General features: G+C 42.4%; 2 protein-coding genes across 2 annotated transcripts in view; both read right to left on the bottom strand.

Moving 5' to 3' along the window:
• The window catches only part of LOC129729990 (uncharacterized), a 329,594-nt gene that overhangs the window by 128,792 nt on the left and 178,373 nt on the right, over window positions 1–22,429 (bottom strand). The gene's annotated exons all lie outside the window — the stretch shown is intronic.
• LOC129728749 (uncharacterized) lies at window positions 9,779–13,086 on the bottom strand. Its single transcript, XM_055687201.1, has 2 exons — window positions 11,026–13,086; window positions 9,779–9,889 (listed from the first exon to the last, which is right to left on the bottom strand). The coding sequence occupies exons 1-2, from the start codon at window positions 13,084–13,086 to the stop codon at window positions 9,779–9,781; spliced, it is 2,172 nt and encodes a 723-aa protein (XP_055543176.1).

The raw sequence follows: 22,429 nt of genomic DNA, 5'->3' as shown, positions 1-22,429 counted from the left end.
CCATTTAGTTGATTAGTTCGCGAGATGTGCAGAGATTTGTGCAGACACAAGTGCTTCCATAAGAGGGAGGGGCGTCGAACCATTATGGACATATTTATTATTCTTCAAAACATCCACATGCCAAATTCGGTTTCATTTGCTTGGTTTGTTCTTGAGTTGTGCAGAAATGTATTTTTCATTTGTATTGGACCCCTCCTTTCCAGAAGAGGGAGGGGTCTCAAACGATCATAGGAACCTTTATCGGGACCAAAAACCCCTACATATAAATTTTCACGTCGATCGGTTTGGTAGTTTTCGAGCCTATATGGATCAAACAGACTGACCGACCGGACTACATTTTTATATGTATAGATTACAACATCAATATTTTAGAACCTAAAGAGTGAATATACATTTATTGGATTGAAGCGTTCATGTCACTCTATTATTTTTTTATTCTTCATCTATAGTTTATTTGACACGGCACAAATACAATTCAATGTTTAACGGCGCCAATTATATCTGGTAGCTTACTTTCTAAAGTATCTTAATAACTAAAAGCAAATCTTTTATCCTCGCTGCCGACTACGAGCTGAAACTAAATCTGACTTAAAGCTAGAATATATTGCATTAAGAGCACAGGTTTGCTGTTTGATGGTTTTCATTGTCATAGGTAAGCAGCATATTAAATTTGTTCCGCTGCTGGGCCAAGATATTACGGACTGGCATATTGGGTTGTTTCCATCGAGCCTTGAGAGTATCGTGCGGGTCTGATTGCTGTTTCCGGATCCGGGGTCTTAACGTGTTCTTGTCGTTTGGTTGGATGTAGGCGGAAGGGGATAGGACCAAACTGGGGCGTGGATGGATGTCAGGAAAACGTATATAAGGGACATGTAGGATAGGTCACGGCTCGCCAAGACATCACGAACAGGAACAGCCGGCTGCCGACCTTCGGCCTGCAGGGAAGCTATTAATCTAGACCTGGCGTCACGGTGTACAGGGCATGACCAAACAACGTGCTCTATGTCGTGATAACCTTCACCACAGGCACAGATACCACTCTCTCCGAGCCCAACACGACGGAGATGCGCGTCAAATCTATAGTGATTGGACATAAGCCGGGACATCACGCAAATGAAATCCCGACCTACATCCAACCCCTTGAACCACGGGTTCGTCGATACCTTGGGGATTATGGAATGTAACCACATTCCCAGTTCCCCCATGGTCCAAGAATTTTGCCAACTGATGATCGTATTCTGACGTACAAATGCGAAAAATTCATTAAAGGCAATTGGTCTTTCATAAATATCACCGTTTGTTGCGCCCACCTTAGCCAAAGAGTCCGCTTTCTCATTACCCGGTATCGAGGAGTGAAAAGAGACCCACGCTAAGGTAATCTGAGTAGATTTTTCGGATAAAGCACTCAGATGTTCCCGTATTTTCCCCAGGAAATGCGGAGAGCGCTTAACATCTTTCATCGATCGGAGAGCCTCAATGGAACTGAGACTGTCCGTAAAGATGAAATAATGGTCCGTGGGCATTTTTTCGATAATCCCTAGGGTGTACTGAATTGCAGCTTATTCTGCGACGTAAACAGAAGCAGGATTATCGAGCTTATGGGAGACGGTTAAATTGTTATTGAAGATACCGAAGCCAGTGGACCCATCAAGAAGTGATCCGTCAGTGTAGTACATATTGTCGCAGTTGATGTTTCGATATTTATTGGAAAAAAATTTAGGGATCTGCTGCACGCGTAAATGATCCGGGATTCCACGAGTTTCTTCTATCATGGATGTATCGAAAAACACAGTAGAATCAGAAGTATTTGATAAGTCGACACGATTTGGAATATTTGAAGAAGGGTTAATATTTTGGGACATGTGATTGAAATATCACGGGACGGTTCAAGACCTCACATTTTATTAGAATACGTGAAGACAGGCTCCAGAAGCGGTTTTTCAATGGTAGTACTCCAGCTAAGTTCTCCAAACTCATCGTATGGGTCGATTGCATGCAACCCAAGGCGATACGCAAACAACGGTACTGTAGTCGCTCCAGTTTGATCAAATGTGTGTTTGCTGCGGAGCGGAAGCAGAAACACCCGTACTCAATAACAGACAATATCGTTGTTTGGTAAAGCCTTATAAGGTCTCCTGGGTGGGCTCCCCACCATTGTCCGGTTATTGTACGAAGAAAATTCACTCTTTGTTGAAATTTTTTCATCAGATACCTCACGTGACAACCCCAGGTGCCTTTAGAGTCGAACCAGACACCAAGATATTTGTGTACCAAAACCTGAGAAATCGTTTTACCCATTAATTGTGTTTGAAGCTGAGCAGGTTCATGCTCCCTAGAAAAAACTACTATCTCAGTCTTCTCCGGAGAGAATTCGATACCTAGCTGTAAAGCCCAAGCAGACAAATTGTCCAAGGTATCTTGCAATGGTCCTTGCAAATCGGCAGCTTTGGCTCCTGTAACAGAGATTACACTCTCGTCTGCAAGTTGTCTTATCGTGCATGAATTTGCCAGACATTCGTCGATGTCATTTACATAAAAGTTGTAAAGAAGGGGGCTTTAACATGAGCCCTGGGGAACCCCATGTAGCTAATGCGAAAAGTTACCAAATCGCCGTGCGTAAAATGCATGTGCTTTTCGGACAACAAATTGTGCAAAAAATTGTTCAAAATTGGAGAAAATCCTTGTCGGTGAAGTTTACCCGAAAGAATGTCAATAGAAACGGAATCAATAGCCCCCTTAATGACCAAGAACGCAGACGCCATTTGTTCTTTGCGAGCATACGCCAGCTGAATATCTGTTGAAAGCGACGCAAGACAATCATTCGTCCCTTTGGCACGGCGGAAGCCAAATTGAGTTTCTGATAGTAGACCGTTTGATTCGACCCAATGGTCTAAACGACGGAGTATCATTTTTTCCATCAATTTCCGGATACAGGATAGCATTGCAATCGGCCTATAAGAGTTGTGATCAGAAGCTGGTTTCCCTGGTTTTTGGATGGCGATCACCTTCACTTGCCTCCAATCCTGCGGTACAATGTTTTGCTCCAGGAACTTATTGAACAAGTTCAACAAGCGCCTCTTGGCATTGCCGGGTAGATTCTTCAACAAGTTGAATTTGATTCTATCTAACCCAGGCGCGTTATTGTTACAGGACAAGAGGGCAACTGAAAATTCTGCCATCGTTAAAGGTGATTCTATCGCGTCGTGGCCCGGAGACGCATCGCGAACAATGTTTTGCTCAGGAACAGAGTCCGGACATACTTGCTTGGCAAAATCAAATATCCACCAACTTGAAGACTCCTCGCTTTCGTTGACCGTTACGCGATTCCGCATTCTTCGGGCTGTGTTCCAAAGAGTGCTCATCGATGTCTCCCTCGACGTCTCGTTCACGAACCGACGCCAATATCCGCGTTTCTTTGCTTTAGCCAAACTTTTAAGCTTGGTATCAAGCTCCGAATACCGTAAATAGTCGCCAGGTATACCTCCCTTCTGGAAGGCCAAAAACGCGTCGGATCTTTGCGTGTAGACATCGGAGCACTCTTGGTCCCACCACGGAGTTGGAGGCCGCTCTTTGATCGTTACGCCGGGATATTTCTTCGTTTGGGCTTGCAACGCGGCGTCGAGAATCAAGCCCGCGAGGAGGTTGTATTCTTCAAGTGGTGGATGATGTTGAATCGACTTGACCGCTTTTGAAATCATTTCCTCGTATAACTTCCAATCGACATTTCGTGTGAGGTCATACGGAATGTCAATTGGTCGCATGCGAGTTGACCCGTTAGTAATTGAAATAAGAATAGGCAGATGGTCGCTACCGTGAGGATCGAGGATTACCTTCCATGTGCAATCCAACCGTAGCGACGTCGAACATAAGGATAGATCCAAAGCGCTTGGGCGCGCTGGAGGTTTCGGGATACGTGTCATTTCACCATTGTTTAAAATAGTCATGTCGAAGTCATCGCAAAGGTTATAGATCAAAGAGGAGCGGTTATCATTGTAAGGGGAACCCCAAGCCACATCATGAGAGTTGAAGTCTCCCAAAATCAAACGTGGCGAGGGAAGAAGTTCTATTAAATCAAAGAGCAGCCGTTGCCCAACCTGTGCTCTGGGAGGAATATATATTGAGGCAATACAAAGCTCTTTACCTTGTATTGTCATTTGACATGCGACAACTTCGATGCCTGGAATCGAGGGGAGGTTAATACGATAGAAAGAATAGCACTTTTTAATCCCTAAAAGTACTCCTCCATATGGGGTGTCTCGATCAAGGCGAATAATATTAAAATCATGGAAGTTGAGATCAATATTAGAAGTAAGCCAAGTTTCACAAAGGGAAAATGCATCGCATTTGTTTTTATTTATCAAAACTTTAAACGAATCAATTTTTGGTAAAATACTTCTACAATTCCACTGTAAGACAGAGAAAGAATCCTTCATATACGCAGTTGATTTAGGCATCGAAGGATACAATCGCTGCAAGGAGGGGCCATTGGGCAGTCAACTGCTTCAAAAATGATCTAACTGTTGGGAGGAATGCTGTAAGAAAAATTTTAATTGGATCGGGTACATTGAAAGTATCAAAAATCCAGTCCACAATGTCAGAAAATTTCACTAATCCAGAGTTTGTTTCATCAACTGGATGTGCAAAAGGAACAACTGGGGTTTTAGATGTTCCTGACAGTGATGGGAACTTCTTCTGGGACTTTAAATTTGCAAGCCCAGGAGGAGTTTGCTTCGGTTTTTCCGCAGCACTGTTTGGTTTGTTCGTACTTTTCATTACACTTTGGGAAATCTTAGGACCTTTACGGGGAAGTTTAGGAGAAGAAACATTTTTCCTCTTCCTAGACTCCCCAGGATTGGCATAAGATGTTCCCGCTGATGAATCGTCGGAATCGGTTTCATCAGAGGACAACAGATCAAAGGGGTTCGATGTTATGGTAGAAGTGGTCACGGTCTTCTTCAGCATCTCAGCATAAGAACGCTTTGAACGCTCCTTAAGTGACCGCTTGATTTTATCTCTGCGCTGCATGTACACCGGGCATGTGGAGAGCTCATGCTGGTTTTCCCCACAGTGAATACATTTTTCAGCATTAACACTGCAAGAATCTTCCGCATGAGTCTCCCCACACTTGCTACATCGTGCCTTATTGCAGCAGTAGGCGGCTGTGTGGCCTAACTGCTTGCAATTGGTGTAATTCATAACAAGGGGTACATACAATCGCAAAGGCAGACGAACCCGGTCGATCGAGACGTGGCTAGGGAGTGCAGATCCGGCAAATGTAACGCGAAACGAGTCTGACGGAGTGTAAACTTTTTTACCGCCGACGAGAGACATGGACCGCAATTGCTTACAATCCAAAATCTTCGCCTGTGTTTCGGTATTTTTGAAGCAACCGGTTGCGCTTTTTAGGATACACTCGACAGACAGACTCGAATCGGTTATGACACCGTCGATCTCCACGTCTCGTGCGGGTATGTAAACGCGATACTCGCGTGTGAAGAGCTCAGAGCAAGCGATAGCATTGGCCTGTGCCAGATCACTGACCACGACACGGAGCTTGTTAGGTCGGACCTTGGAAATTTCGGTCACGGCCTTGTACCCCTTCGTCAGGTCTTTAGAAATTTGCAGTATGTTTAATCGCTTTGAATTCACTCCTGCCTTCGGACGAAAATAAACAGTATAGCTGCCCTGTTGAGATCCGTCCGGGTAAAGCCTGGGGCGAGGGGGGACTGGAGAATGGATAGGGGAGGGGGTAACAGAAGGGTCAGGGTCAGGGGGGTTCGGGGATGGTGGCACGGGAGGCGAGGGATCTATATCCATCGCGCTAAATGTAGCGCACTAGCGCACTAGCGCCGACAAGAACACATACCTATTTACTTCTTCCTTCCAGCAGTAGTTGTCCGATCGTTCGAAGCTGCACCCAAAGCAGCCAGCAGCACCAATACAGCCACCAGCAGTGAGCCGGGTGTGAGATCACTCAGCACAGCGACACGACTCGACTGTCAACTGATGGCCTTGAATTAGAAAGATCTATTCACTGTGCACAGATCAAAACTGCAGCTGGTATTTTGCACCAATACAGCCAAACTTGCGAGCCTGGTACAGAACGTAGCGACACAACTCACAATCTAGTTGGCCTTTAGCGTGAATAATACAGTCTTTTGTTTGGCTATTCGTACACATGGACCGGATTGTAATAGAACGACCACTTTGCACGTCCATTTTTGTCGAGTGTTCGACGCGGAATGAACGCTATTATTACAAATAAAAGTTTGAATGAGAAAGGCTGGGTCTGACCGCTAGGTGGATTAATTTAGGTTTTTTTGTTTGGGAAATCTTAGGACCTTTACGGGGAAGTTTAGGAGAAGAAACATTTTTCCTCTTCCTAGACTCCCCAGGATTGGCATAAGATGTTCCCGCTGGTGAATCGTCGGAATCGGTTTCATCAGAGGACAACAGATCAAAGGGGTTCGATGTTATGGTAGAAGTGGTCACGGTCTTCTTCAGCATCTCAGCATAAGAACGCTTTGAACGCTCCTTAAGTGACCGCTTGATTTTATCTCTGCGCTGCATGTACACCGGGCATGTGGAGAGCTCATGCTGGTTTTCCCCACAGTGAATACATTTTTCAGCATTAACACTGCAAGAATCTTCCGCATGAGTCTCCCCACACTTGCTACATCGTGCCTTATTGCAGCAGTAGGCGGCTGTGTAGCCTAACTGCTTGCAATTGGTGCAATTCATAACACGGGGTACATACAATCGCACAGGCAGACGAACCCGGTCGATCGAGACGTGGCTAGGGAGTGCAGATCCGGCAAATGTAACGCGAAACGAGTCTGACGGAGTGTAAACTTTTTTACCGCCGACGAGAGACATGGACCGCAATTGCTTACAATCCAAAATCTTCGCCTGTGTTTCGGTATTTTTGAAGCAACCGGTCGCGCTTTTTAGGATACACTCGACAGACAGACTCGAATCGGTTATGACACCGTCGATCTCCACGTCTCGTGCGGGTATGTAAACGCGATACTCGCGTGTGAAGAGCTCAGAGCAAGCGATAGCATTGGCCTGTGCCAGATCACCGACCACGACACGGAGCTTGTTAGGTCGGACCTTGGAAATTTCGGTCACGGCCTTGTACCCCTTCGTCAGGTCTTTAGAAATTTGCAGTATGTTTAATCGCTTTGAATTCACTCCTGCCTTCGGACGAAAATAAACAGTATAGCTGCCCTGTTGAGATCCGTCCGGGTAAAGCCTGGGGCGAGAGGGGACTGGAGAATGAACAGGGGAGGGGGTAACAGAAGGGTCAGGGTCAGGGGGGTTCGGGGATGGTGGCACGGGAGGCGAGGGATCTATATCCATCGCGCTAAATGTAGCGCACTAGCGCACTAGCGCCGACAAGAACACATACCTATTTACTTCTTCCTTCCAGCAGTAGTTGTCCGATCGTTCGAAGCTGCACCCAAAGCAGCCAGCAGCACCAATACAGCCACCAGCAGTGAGCCGGGTGTGAGATCACTCAGCACAGCGACACGACTCGACTGTCAACTGATGGCCTTGAATTAGAAAGATCTATTCACTGTGCACAGATCAAAACTGCAGCTGGTATTTTGCACCAATACAGCCAAACTTGCGAGCCGGGTACAGAACGTAGCGACACAACTCACAATCTAGTTGGCCTTTAGCGCGAATAATACAGTCTTTTGTTTGGCTATTCGTACACATGGACCGGATTGTTATAGAACGACCACTTTGCACGTCCGTTTCTGTCGAGTGTTCGACGTGGCATGAACGCTATTATTACAAATAAAAATTTGAATGAGAAAGGCTGGGTCTGACCGCTAGGTGGATTAATTTAGGTTTTTTTGTTTGAAGTCGTTAGTTACTCTAAACAGAGGCACATAGCTGAATATTTATCGCTTTGTTTTGGTTGAAGGCTGTTTTTAGTTTTTTTAACTGGTCGGCAAAGAAAACTCCTATTCGTTTACCTCCTTCATTCTCTAGTTCGTACGTATGGGATCCCAAAACCTTTCTTAAGACACAAGGCCAAACTTTGGTGCAAGTTTCTTGCAAAACCCTTTTCCTTTGTCCGAGAGGTCGAAAGTTTTTGCCATTCTCCTAGAAAGGTATAGCAATCACTGCAAAAACTAAAGGTATAAAAGTGCTCAAAAGGGCCGGATGTCGTATATCACTCGACTCAGTTCGACGAGCATTTTCTGTATGTGTGTGTGTGTGTGTATGTTTGTGTATGTAACGCTCTCCCAATCTCACTCGATTTTCTCGGAGATGGCTGGACCGATTTTAATGAAATTAATTGCAAATGAAAGGTCTAGCTACCCCATAAGACCCTATTGAATTTTATTGTAATCGGATTTTTAGTTTTGAGGTTATGTATCAAAATGTGAAAATCACGAAACATCAATATCTCAGAAACTACACATCCGATTTGAACAAAATTTATTTCAAAAGAACGGGCTATCTAAAAAACCCTTAACTTTTGAATTTCATGAAGATTGAACCTGCTGTTCAGAATTTATGGAAATAAACGTGTTCTGGAGACTATTTAATCTCACTCATTTTTCTCAGAGATGGCTGGACCGATTTTCATAAAATCAGTGTCGTATGGAAGGTCTTGCTACCCCATAAGACCCTATTGATTTTTTGTAATCGGACTATTACTTTGCCTGTTATGTTTAAAAATGTGAAATCCAGGTATGGAAAGAAAAATATTCCAAAGACTACATAAACTCACTTACTTTTCTCAGAGATGGTTAAACCGATTTCCACAAAATTAATGTCAAATGAAAGGTCAAGCTGCCTCATAACACCTCATTGAATTTTGCTGTAATCGGACTGTAACTTCGTTTGTAATGTATCGAAATGTGAAAATCACGAAACTTCCTTATCTTAGAAACTACACAACCGATTTGAACAATATTGATATAAGATGAACGGGCTAGTTAAGGGTTAACTGATGAATTATGATTGAACACGTGGTTTCAAATGTTGGCTGCCCTATACGTTCCCTTTTCATTTGATTATAATTGAACTTGAGTAACCGTTATGTATTAAATTGTTGAAACAACGAAAGTCTATTTTCTCAAGTATTACAGACTTATTTGAACATAACTAGTGCCATACAAACCAGTCATCTCTCAAACTCACAAATAACAAACTTCATAACAATTTGATATGTGGTTCAAAAGTTTTGGAACGAAAAGAAATTCAAAGACTATTCAAAACTATTCCTGCTTTGATCAATATATATGGCCTCAACATGATTTAAATGTGGTATCGTGCTATTTGAACGTTCCCGGTATCGCTCGTGATTGAATTGTTCGAAATTAAGAGTCATTTCTTTTATTTCGCTATTTCTTAAGCACTAAAATTACGTCAAATTTCATATTTTTTTGTGGAACAGTACCACCGTCCCCCGTAGTTTATTTGGTCAAAACACCATGCCGGAGACAGGGATATTGCGGGTTCAAGTCCCGTCGGGATGAGGTTTATTTTTCCAAATCTGTATCATATTTCCAGTTCGCTTATTTTTCGCTCTCTTTACTTCACATACTGTCTGCTTAATGAACCTGGATATAAGCATTCATGTAAATCTATTTTTATAAATAATAAGTTTGAATGAGAAAGGCTGAGTATGACCGCTAGGTGGTTTGATTAAGGTTTTTTCAAGAACCTTCTCACCAGCAACGTAACGCGGACAGTTTACGTTAGAACGCAGGTTCTAGTACCTCTTATACTTCTCATTCGCTTGCGATAGGTTCTATTTCACCTCCTCGAGCAACTTTTCCCTAATTTTAATGCTCTCCGTATCATAGATCTTTACTGGCAGCTCTTTATCGCGCATTTGAGCGTATTCTTTACCATTAGCTATCTGATTTCGACCGAAGAACACAAAATAAGGGCTATATTTCGTGGAATCATTTGTTTATTTGTTTATTTGTGTATAAAATTCATCTGACTGATAGTCTTAATGAACTAATATAAAACTAATATATGATGTTAAAAACTTATACGTGCTAGCTTCTTCTTCAGTTTAAACGAAGGTTCACCAAATTCAAAATATTCCTCCACTCGATTAAACATTCTAATGCATGAGGCAATGGGTTCATTGCGACCGAAGTTCGTGCGATGATAACGGTTTGTCAATAGTGATGCAGGTCGTAAGGCTCGATGTGGTGCACGGAAACTTAACAACGAAAGAAGTTTGGGAGAATCTACTTCACCATTTAGCAGCTTTGCCACAAACAACACCTGTTGCATCTTGCGGCGACGTTCTAAAGTATCTAGGTTGAGCAAGCGGCAGCGGTCAGAGTACGGGGGCAGGTTGTCGGGTTGTCGCCAAGGCAGGTCCCGAAGAGCCATACGTATGAATCTTCGCTGCACGCGTTCTATACGTAGATTCCAATGGAGCTGGTGGGGCATCCAAACAAGGTTTGCGTTTTCGAGGACAGGACGGACAAGAGCACAATACAGAGATTTTAGGCAGTACGGGTCTTTAAAGTCGTATCCGATTTTTGAAATGAATCCTAGCTGACGGGTAGCTTTCGAAATAGCTATCGCGCGATGACGATCAAAAGTCAGTTTAGGATCGAGAGTCACGCCAAGATCCTTTACGTATTCAACTCTATTCAGTGTTTGACCATCTATTTGGTAGCTGAATAATATAGGCGATTTTATGCGATGAAAAGTCATTACTTCGCATTTAGCAATGCTGATTGTCAAACAGTTTAATTTACACCAATACGCGAACGAGTTTAGCATATCCTGTAGACGTCGACAATCCTCGATGGAACGAATCGTCAAAAATATTTTAAGATCGTCAGCATAAAACAGCCTACAACCAACTCCAAGTGCAGCAGCAGCGTCATTGAAAAATAAAATAAACAACAGTGGTCCCAAATTGCTGCCTTGAGGTACACCCGATTTATTGACGAAAGGAGGCGATAATTGTGATCCCAGTTTAACTCGCATAACTCTATCGCACAAATATGAGCCTAGCCATTTTACGAACTGTCGCGAAGCACCCATTCGCAGGATTTTTCCCAACAGTATTCGATGATTAATACGGTCGAAGGCAGCTTTCAGATCCGTATATATCACGTCCACCTGTGCTTTACATTCAAGTTCATTAATACAACTAGAGGTGAAGTCTAGAAGATTCGTAGTCACCGAGCGGCCAGACATGAAACCATGCTGATCAGAGGAAATGTAGTGTCTAGTGCTACGTTGAATAGCTGCACTTACGACTAATTCAAAAAGTTTTGAGCCAGCAGATAAACTAGTAATGCCACGGTAATTTTTGACGTTGCTGTGATCACCACTTTTGAAAACTGGAAACATGATAGAATTTTTCCACACCTCCGGGAATTTTCCTGACGTGAAGGACTTGTTAAAGATGCAGCATAGTGGCTCAGCAAGCAAAACGGCACAACGGCAAAAAATGACAGCGGGAATCCCATCTGGTCCAGCGGAATAAGACGTTTTTAATTTTTTTGCTGCAGCAATTATCATTTCTGGAGTAATTTCGAAAACATCTAGATCAACACAGTTGGCCGGAACATTTTGAACAGCGTTCTCAGCGGTTTGTGCAGTGACAGGATCGGAAGCAAAGACCGACGAAAAGAACGTAGCAAACAACTTACAAGCATCCGATTCAGTTGAGGAGGTAGATTCATTGAAAAACACTTCCGACGGAATTGCAGAGCTTTTCCTTTTCGAGTTTACGAAGCTCCAGAACTTTTTTGGGTTTCTTCGCAAATTAGCCTGAACGCTCAGAACATACGATTTATACAAACTAGCATTTAGCCGTCGGTACTTTTCACTGGCACGTTTAAAGTGGTATTTTGTTTGAACAGTTCGCCATTTACGGTGTTTACGCTGATAAGTGTTTCGAAGTCGTTTCAAGTGCCGTAGCATGCTGGTGCCCCATGCAGGTGCGGAGGGGGGCTTCACGAAAGGTAATGTTTCGGTCAACCATGAGCGAATAGCATCGCAAAAGCGCAAAGTCATAATGTCAACCGATTCTGACTCAAACAAACTAGTCCAATCAATGCTCGAAAGATATGCGGAAAGGGCAACGAAATCGATCTTGCGGTAATTCAATTCCTGTCTTGACGGTGAGACATACACTGGAGTGGAAGCTGGACAGTTGGAAACAGGCAGCTTAATTACTAGAGGAGGATGATGCGAATCAGGTTGAATCAGCGGCATTTCACAACTATCAACCAAAACGTTACTACCACTAGTGCAGAAAACAAGATCCAACACTCTTCCAAGATAATTACGCTGCAAGTTAGCCTGATATAGGTCTAGAAAGTCCATCCCATCAATCAATGTTGCATTACTTGCAGAGAGCTGGGCAGGATTAGTATGCTGTATCACACCGTTGCATATGTCCCAGGCGATTCGAGGCTGGTTATAGTCGCCGCAAACAACTACCGTGCTATCAGGACAACTATCGTCACAAAATTCGCGAACAGAAGCAACATGTGCATCGATGACAGATGCATCGTTACTTTTGTCCGGTGGTATATATACGGCGCACAGTAATATTTTCTTAGAACGAATAGTCGCTCGAACGCATACCTGCTCTAAATGCCTTCCGTGTGCGGGTACAAAAAGAGTACATGGGAATTGTTTGTCCACAGCAATCAAAACACCTCCGAAAGAACGTTTCTCACTATTCATGGCGCTCCTGTCGCACCGAAAAACATTGTATGAGTTCCCAAAAAGCTGGAGCGAATGGATGCGGTCGTCTAAGCCGGTTTCGGTGAGAATGATGACATCGTACATGCTGTCTTCAGCGTGAAGAAAAAACTCGTCGATTTTTGTTCGCAGTCCCCGCACATTCTGATAGTTGATCCAGATGTTGCACGTATCATGGCGGCGATCAGAAATGCTAGAACTTGAAGGATGGTCAGGTACCGATAGTTCAGAAATTAAATCATACATGCCTGAAGCAGCAGGCTGGAAGCCCCCTTCCCGCACTCCGACCACAGGATCGGGACGATGACGATGTTGAAGATCTGCACAATGCGCGACTGTGGCGGGGGGGTCAGAGGCTTCCATAGTGCCTGTTAAAGGGTGTCCCGAGTCCAAAGCATCAGCAACAGGAACATTATTTGGCAGCCAGTCATCTTCGTCGAAAGTCTCGTAAACAGTAAATTTAAGTTGTCCTAGTCCGTTGTCGGTTGAATCATTCACATTAATTGCAGAGCAGGCGAGTTCCCAAACTAATTTTTTGGCAGGTCAACAAATTCTCTAAACAGCATACCAGTGGGCCATGAAGCAGGGTCCAGTGCAACATTTTTCAAATTTGGATCCAAGCCGATTTTGTATGACACATAAGAAAAGTTTGATGTATCAATTCCCTTACGCACAAGCCGAACGGCAGCAACAGGCTCAGTGGTATGCAAACAGCGCGAGACGATTTTTTGTATGTCACTGTCGGTAAGCTGTGGATTCAGTCCAGATAGGTACAGCCAAAAACGATTCTGTGCAGCGACAGGAACAATCGAAGATACCGATAAATCACTCAGATCAATGTTATTTTCACCACGATCGGCTTCGATTTGAATAGGCTCAGTACGACGACGTTTTGAATTTTTTATTGGCCATACAGGCGTAGTGGACAAAGTAGAAGGTGTACCAAGCAAGGGATTCTCATATGTCGGTTTGTGGGGCAAATTATCAATTTTTTTGCTCAATTCACCAACGACATCGAAGAGCTTCTGAACCTGTGCTGGTAAGTCGGCGATAGACTGTGGCTGTGTGGATTCGTTTGGTGGTAAATCTGTCACATACTCGCGAACAGATCGACCGTTCAAAACTTCTCGGCAGGTTGGACAAATAAACATTATTTTGCCTTGCACGAAAAATTCTTTGCAAACGCGACTATTGATACCACAGCATTGTTGGTTGATATGGAAACATGTTTCACAAAAACCGCAACGGATGGGTTCCAAATCATTTATGACAAGTTTACACTCTCCGCACAGTTTCTTCTCCATTCTCTTATGGTTCAGCAAACGGTAGCAGTACTTGACGAATGTTGTTGTCGCAAAAAAACAACAATAGCAGCCGAAACAGAGATAAGATTTATCTGTTAGCGAGGATAAATTGGTGATTTTATGAAACTCCACGATATCCGACTTTTGAAATAGTTGCACTTCACTATGCACACGATATAAATGCGATATAAGCGATTATACTGAATAAAAAACACGTTATTTCAGCGACGGAAATTCGTTGTTGTTAACACAAACTTAACGAAACGACTGATCATGATGAATCATGTACAGCAGTTCTTATTGCGTTCGCGATAGTTTGAATACCCTCCGCCCAGTGTTTATGCTCTTGTTTGAGCTTTGCTCTTATGGCCGTCCCAATCACTCTGTTCACCCGTTCGGTGTTGTTCACTTGCGGATGGTACGAAGGAGTGAACCAGTGTCGGTTAGAATGATCTCCGGATCTCCAAAAAGTCGGAAGATCATATTTTCAATGAATTCCGCGAGCGACTCTGCTTTTGCCTCACGAAAAGGTTGAACCAGCACGAATTTGCTGAACACATCCGTTGCTACCAGCAAGCATGTGTAGCGATTTCGCCCTGACGTTGGCAGTGGTCCAATGTAATCTAGTGTGACAAATTGCTACGGATATTCCACCGGCTTTTGTGACCCCATCGGAGGTGTCACTTTTACGTTTCCTGCCTTGCTTGTTTGGCAATTTAATGATTCCCTGCAAAATATCTTAATTTGCTCCCACATCTTTGGCCAGAAATATCGTTCTTTAATGCATTCCAAAGTCTTCTCAAACCCAAAGTGGGATTTGTCATGTTCTCGCATAATTATCGAGACTTTTTCCGTTTGTGTTGGCATCTGTTTCCACGAGAAACGATGGTCACTAATTCTACTAGTACCTTTCACATATTTCCAGATTACCCCATCTATCACCCGGTACTCTCCGTACCGGACAGGGTTTGTTTGGATGTTTTTGGCTAGCGTTTCATACTCTGGATCCGGTGGGTTTACTTTAATCGTTTCAATTGACCTGGATAAACAATCCGCGGTAATGTTGTTCTTCCCCTTGCGATTCTCGAGTTCTATGTCGTATGACTGTGTTCGCAGTGCCCATCTGAGGAGTTTCGAGTTGCCTGACTCCGCTCCAATCTTGAACAGCTTTCTAGCTTGCCTTGAACAGGCTTCTAGCGTCCGTTATCACCTTGAACCGGGTTCCCTCCACGTAATGCCGGAAGTTGTCGATAGCAAGTAAGACTTCTTAGCACTCTTTTTCAACTGCCGCATATTTTATTTGGGTGCAGCTAAGTTTTTTGCTGAAATACCCGATAACTCTGGTTTCCCCATCCTGCTCTTGAACCAACGCCGCTCCCACCGCATTTTCGGAGGCGTCCGATTCTATGACAAACGGCTTCATGAAGTTTGGATTTGCTACAATCGGCGCTGAAGTGAGCACAGCTTTCAGGTTGTTTAGAGCTTTTGCCACTTCCTCTGACCAGGTGAATTTTTTCTTTTCCTTTTTTAAAAGGTCCGTTATTGGAGCCGTCATTTGACTGTAGTTTTTATTGAATTTCTGGTAGAATCCAGCCAGGCTCATCAATCTTCGAATTTCCTTCACTGTTTTTGGGCGGGCATAATCCAGAATCGGTTGAATTCTCGAGCGATCTATGGCGACACCTCTCTCCGTTAACAGGTACCCCAAGTATTTCACCTGTTTTCTGCAAAATTTGGATTTTTCCATGGATATGGTCAATTTTCCTATCTTCTCCTTTCGAGGAGACGAAAATGTTCCTCTAGAGTCTCTGTAGCAATCACGATGTCTTCTAGATATAAAAAGACAAACGGTTGAAGGTCAAACTCAATGACTTTATTCATTAGACGACACATTGTAAATGGTGCATTCGTCAGTCCAAACGGACACACTTTGAACCTGAACAAACCTTTTGAGGTTCGGAATGCAGTATAGTTTCTGCATTCTTCTTTTAGCGGTATTCAAGTCGATAATTGTGTAATATTTTGCATGGCTCAATCTGTGAAAAATGTCTTGCATATTTGGCATTGGATATGCGTCCTTGATCGTCATCGCCTTAATTCGTCATGAATCAAGACAAACACGAATCTTACCGTTTGACTTCCTCATTGGTACTAGTGGGTTAGTCCATTCACTATAGCATTCTTCGATTGCACCCAGATCTTTAAATCGTTCGATTTCCGCGTCAATCTCGCTTTGAGTGAAAGGTGAACATTTATAAATCGGTTGGTTTCTCTGTTTGGCATCCTCTTTCAATACGATCTCATGCTGGATGAGGTCCGTTAGACCAAGCTTTCCTGGCGCTTTAAATTCAAAGTTTTTTATCGTCTCAATTAGTCTTCCTCTATCATCGTTCGACAATTCGTGTTCTGTTTCTATTCTCTCCGGAACTGGTTCTGCTGGTTCATCAATCGTCGGTATATTGAGTGTCTCATCCGGTTCTTTTTCCTCTACTTTCGGTAGTTTATCACTAGTCTCTATGTTAAAACAGATGTATTGTTCCTCCCTAGCTTGAAGGGTTTCAATTTTCTCCGGTCCATTCCCAACATCGATCTTCGGTTGGATTCTGAAGCTTTCCCAGAAATCTGCCCCTAAGATGAGCGTTCTAGAAATCTGTGGGACAACGATTGTAGGCACTACTCTAGTTAGTCCTTTGAATGTGAATGGAATGTTAAGATATCCGGAACAGTTGTACTCTGTTCCATCCGTCGTGCTTATCCGGACCGCCGGAAGAATTTTAAGTCCGTACTGTTCGGCTATTTTTGATGAGTTGATAACGCTTATTCCTGCTCCCGAATCTAAGAGAGCGTCTATTTCAGTTTCGGAAACGTGCACTCGAATATGGGGACATTTCGTCACGCTCACCCTAATATGATGTATCTTTATTAGAGGATCCAGGTCGATTATGTTTCTCGTTTTGGGAATCTTATTTAAACTAGGAGTGGATTGTTCCCCTTTTGCCTACTCCTTTCTTAGTTTTTCTGATTCGTACTTCTTTTATTCATTGCGGCGCAACGTTCCCAGCAACGTATCGTTCGCCCTAAATTCCCACATCCGTAACAAAAAATAACTTTGGGTCTAGAACATTCTCGCCATCCATGGCCTTGTTGTTGGCAGTTCCGACACCCAATTATTGTTGACTGCCCTGCACACCCGGTTCGCGATTGATTAGGCCGGATCTTTGGTCTGTTTCGTGCTGTTGCTTGGTTGTTTTCTTTTGCGGAATGTGGTTTCATCGCGTTAACCCGTAAAGACCCGGGACGGAGCTTGTTTTTTGAAAATGCTCGTTCTCAGCACTGGAACGGCCGATTTGGGAAAACTTGGACTTTTATTCAAGGGGAATAGTTGCTCTAAGTTTCGGTAAAGGTGCCACTCCCCTGGACCCCTCCCTGTTTTTGTGAGACGCAAATATGTCTGTGTTCTTTTCTAATTTTTCAAACAGATTGAGCAAACACTGGTAATTTTCATACGTTTCAATTGCTCCATGTATCAAATCATGTCAGGTGGATGAAATATGGTATGTAAGAGTGAATTTTGGAGTTTTCAAATTATTTCAGTACAAAATGACAAAGCTACGTATTATTATAAAAATTCAAACAACAAAACCGTTCTTCAAATTTTAAGCTCTACATTTTTGTGGTAGGGTCTCCTGAATCCATACGTGATGAAATATTTATTTTAGCAAGCAAACATTTTGAGAAAAACCAGTTTAAATTCACCAAAGTACGTATTTTCATGGAAACTAATTTTATCAGTCTCCCACGGTAGGTTTCAACTCAGCTCTTCAATTTTAAAGCTCTATATTTTTAGAGTAACGTCTTCTGAATCCAAAGATGCTGAAAAATTTATTCTAGCATGCACAGATTTAGAGAAAATCAAGTTTTCATAAGAACTCGTACTTTAGTGAATTCAAACTCGTTTTTCTCTAAATCTGTGCATGCTAGAATAAATCTTTCAGCATCTTTGGATTCAGAAGACGTTACTCTAAAAATATAGAGCTTGAAAATTGAAGAGCTAAGCTAATTTTATCAGTCTCCCACGGTAGGTTTCAACTCAGCTCTTCAATTTTAAAGCTCTATATTTTTAGAGTAACGTCTTCTGAATCCAAAGATGCTGAAAAATTTATTCTAGCATGCACAGATTTAGAGAAAATCAAGTTTTCATAAGAACTCGTACTTTAGTGAATTCAAACTCGTTTTTCTCTAAATCTGTGCATGCTAGAATAAATCTTTCAGCATCTTTGGATTCAGAAGACGTTACTCTAAAAATATAGAGCTTGAAAATTGAAGAGCTAAGTTGAAACCTACCGTGGGAGACTGATAAAATTAGGTTTCCATGAAAATACGTACTTTGGTGAATTTAAACTGGGTTTTCTCAAAATGTTTGCTTGCTAAAATAAATATTTCATCACGTATGGATTCAGGAGACCCTACCACAAAAATGTAGAGCTTAAAATTTGAAGAACGGTTTTGTTGTTTGGATTTTTATAAAAATACGTAGCTTTGTCATTTTGTACTGAAATAATTTTTGAAAACTCCAAAATACACTCTTACATACCATATTTCATCCACCTGCGTGATTTGATACATGGAGCAATTGATACGTATGAAAATTACCAGTGTTTGCTCAATCTGTTTGAAAAATTAGAAAAAAACACAGACATATTTGCGTCTCACAAAAACGGGGAGGGGTCCAGAGGGGTGGCACCTTTACCAAAACTTAGAGCAACTGTTCCCTTGAATAAAAGTTCAAGTTTTCCCAAATCGGCCGTTCCAGTGCTGAGAACGAGCTCTTTCAAAAAACAAGTTCCGTCCCGGGTCTTTACGGGTTAAGCTCTACATTTTTGTGGTAGGGTCTCCTGAATCCATACGTGATGAAATATTTATTTTAGCATGCAATCATTTTGAGAAAAACCAGTTTAAATTCACCAAAGTACGTATTTTCATGGAAACTAATTTTATCAGTCTCTTACGGTAGGTTTCAACTCAGCTCTTCAATTTTAAAGCTCTATATTTTTAGAGTAACGTCTTCTGAATCCAAAGATGCTGAAAAATTTATTCTAGCATGCACAGATTTAGAGAAAATCAAGTTTTCATAAGAACTCGTACTTTAGTGAATTCAAACTCGTTTTTCTCTAAATCTGTGCATGCTAGAATAAATCTTTCAGCATCTTTGGATTCAGAAGACGTTACTCTAAAAATATACAGCTTGAAAATTGAAGAGCTAAGCTAATTTTATCAGTCTCCCACGGTAGGTTTCAACTCAGCTCTTCAATTTTAAAGCTCTATATTTTTAGAGTAACGTCTTCTGAATCCAAAGATGCTGAAAAATTTATTCTAGCATGCACAGATTTAGAGAAAATCAAGTTTTCATAAGAACTCGTACTTTAGTGAATTCAAACTCGTTTTTCTCTAAATCTGTGCATGCTAGAATAAATCTTTCAGCATCTTTGGATTCAGAAGACGTTACTCTAAAACTATAGAGCTTGAAAATTGAAGAGCTAAGTTGAAACCTACCGTGGGAGACTGAGAAAATTAGGTTTCCATGAAAATACGTACTTTGGTGAATTTAAACTGGGTTTTCTCAAAATGTTTGCTTGCTAAAATAAATATTTCATCACGTATGGATTCAGGAGACCCTACCACAAAAATGTAGAGCTTAAAATTTGAAGAACGGTTTTGTTGTTTGAATTTATATAAAAATACGTAGCTTTGTCATTTTGTACTGAAATAATTTTCGAAAACTCCAAAATTCACTCTTACATACCATATTTCATCCACCTGCGTGATTTGATACATGGAGCAATTGATACGTATGAAAATTACCAGTGTTTGCTCAATCTGTTTGAAAAATTAGAAAAAAACACAGACATATTTGCGTCTCACAAAAACGGAGAGGGGTCCAGAGGGGTGGCATCTTTACCAAAACTTAGAGCAACTGTTCCCCTTGAATAAAAGTTCAAGTTTTCCCAAATCGGCCGTTCCAGTGCTGAGAACGAGCTCTTTCAAAAAACAAGTTCCGTCCCGGGTCTTTACGGGTTAACTGATGCTGACTCGTCACTGTCGTAATCTCCTCCCTCAACTTCCATATTGTTAATCGTTCGCCTTGGCGTGCCAGTTAGATGGAGACTCGGGTCCGATGCATCTATACGATGGTTTAACTTGACTAGTTGTTGTAGATCTTTGACCTCTACGATGGATATCTTCGATCGGTAGTGTTGTGTCATATTGTCCGATATCAATTCGAATTTCCTTGTCCTCGATAATGGTTTCGGCAGCATTCGATTTAGTTTTTCTATTTCCGTGACGAATGCGATAAACGTCTCGCCTCGATGTTGCTTTCTCTCTTGCATTTTCGGACGAATCCCTTGATCCTGATTAGGATTTCCGAACCGGTATTTGATTAGCCTGTCGAACGTCGACCAATCGTCGAACTCGTCCACGAAGGTAAAAAACCAATCAGATGCCGGTCCATCCAACAGTAGATGGACATCTCGCAATAGTTGTTTTTTTGTTACGCCCTCCCGTTCCGCAATTTTTTCCAGTTTATATAAAAAGTTCTCTAAGCTGACTGTCCTGGAGTCACCAGTAAATCTGATTTTCCATTTTCCCACCCGGTTCAGGTGGTCCCTGATCCCGTGATCTTGTCGGTTACTTCGAGTTCGTGGTCTATCTTGCCCTGACCATGACTGTTCCCTATCTGTGCGTCTGCAATACGGAGCTTTCCGAGTCGTAATCCGATGCTTGTCTTTGCTGTCGTGCTTTATTGTAGTGTCTATCGAACCCTTGAGGGTTATCATCGTCCACTTTTTTGCTCGAAATGGAAATATCCCGTGAGAAAAAACCTGATATGTGCGGCTTTTCAAACGCTCGTTTGGTATCGCGTGTTTTTTCTCCTGATTTTTCTAGAGACTCGCGCTCTACCAGCAACTTCGACATGCTTGGAATCCGTTCTAAGTGCTTGATTCTCTGCTGCGTTTCATCGTTTTGCTCTTTTCTTAATTCTGTACTATTCTGTTTTGAAACTTTTGGTATCGCACCTGTTTCCTTTGGATTTTTGGGTGTACTACTAACGTGTGCCCCTAACTGATCCTGTACTATCTCACTCCTGTCTGCGTTGGTTAACATGTCGGTCATGAAGATGGTGGTCCTATTTGTACTCTTTCATGGTGAAGATGGTGGTCCTATTTTGTACTCTTTCATACAATTCTATAAAATATATGTCCTACCGAAGCCTTTGTGGATACTGCGCCCTCCCGCAATCGTATTCAACTACTCCCGATTAGATTGGACTCGGATTCAAACAGCCCGGTTGATGTCATCTGTACTCACCAATTATCTAAGCAAGCTTGGTCGAAATCGGACACCGATTCTTCCGCAATAACATCGTGGACTTCATCATCGTTGGATCATTATCACCAACTAAGCGAACTGGTTGGCCCAGGTAATGCTACACTGACTATATGTCCTGCCGAAGCATTAGAAGATACTGCGCCCCGTCTTAGTCGTATTCAATCATTTCAGACGAACCCGGAGTTAAACTTCACCGTTCACTCTGCTGAAGCTGCTCTGGTCAATCGAACCCTGCCACCAGACGCGATCACTATTCAAAAACCGAACGATCAATCTTTCAGAAAACTAAAAGTCTACTACCAGAACGTCCGTGGTCTGCGCACAAAAATAGATGATTTTCTTCTAGCAGTATCTGAATCATGTTACGATGTCATAGTCTTGACTGAAACATGGCTCGACGATAGGGTATATTCTTCTCAATTATTCGGAAATTCTTATGCCGTATACCGAGTGGATCGTAACCGCTTTAATAGCACAAAAACTCGCGGTGGTGGAGTTCTTATTGCTGTGTCAGTTTCACTTAACAGTTGCATGGATCGAACTCCCGTAGATAACTCTCTTGAGCATTTATGGGTAACGCTCAAATTAACTAACCTGAAAATCAGTGTTGAAGTATTATAACTACCCCCACACCGCAAAAATGATTTGACAAGCGTAAACAAGCACATTGATTCAGTCAGAGCTATTTTCTCCAACCTAAAAGAACAAGATCATGCGCTTTTATTTGGAGACTATAACCAGCCTGGTTTAGTATGGAACCTCACCACTCGCAATTATCTCACAATGGATGTTTTTGAGTCACACATCTCTGCTTTAGTCAGAATGGTTTGAAACAGATCAACCAAATTCTAAACACAAAAAGAGGACTGCTTGACTTAGTACTAATATCGGACTCACTTCTAGGACACTGTCAGATATTCGAAAGCATTGAACCGCTAACTCCAGTAGACCCTGGCCACCCTGTCATTTTAGTTGAAGCTGAACTACCTGTTCCGACTGTTTTCGAACCTTAC

Source organism: Wyeomyia smithii, chromosome 3, assembly GCF_029784165.1.
Source record: "Wyeomyia smithii strain HCP4-BCI-WySm-NY-G18 chromosome 3, ASM2978416v1, whole genome shotgun sequence".
In the NCBI taxonomy this organism is placed as follows: Eukaryota; Metazoa; Arthropoda; class Insecta; order Diptera; family Culicidae; genus Wyeomyia; species Wyeomyia smithii.
This window is presented reverse-complemented; position numbering and strand designations above follow the sequence as displayed.

Coding starts and splice junctions, on each gene's coding strand:
- LOC129728749 (XM_055687201.1), bottom strand. CDS start 13,086: ATGGAAGCCTCTGACCCCCCCGCCACAGTCGCGCATTGTGCAGATCTT. Junction 9,890..11,025: donor TGGGTGCTTCGCGACAGTTC/GTAAAATGGCTA, acceptor GGTCGAAATCAG/ATAGCTAATGGTAAAGAATA.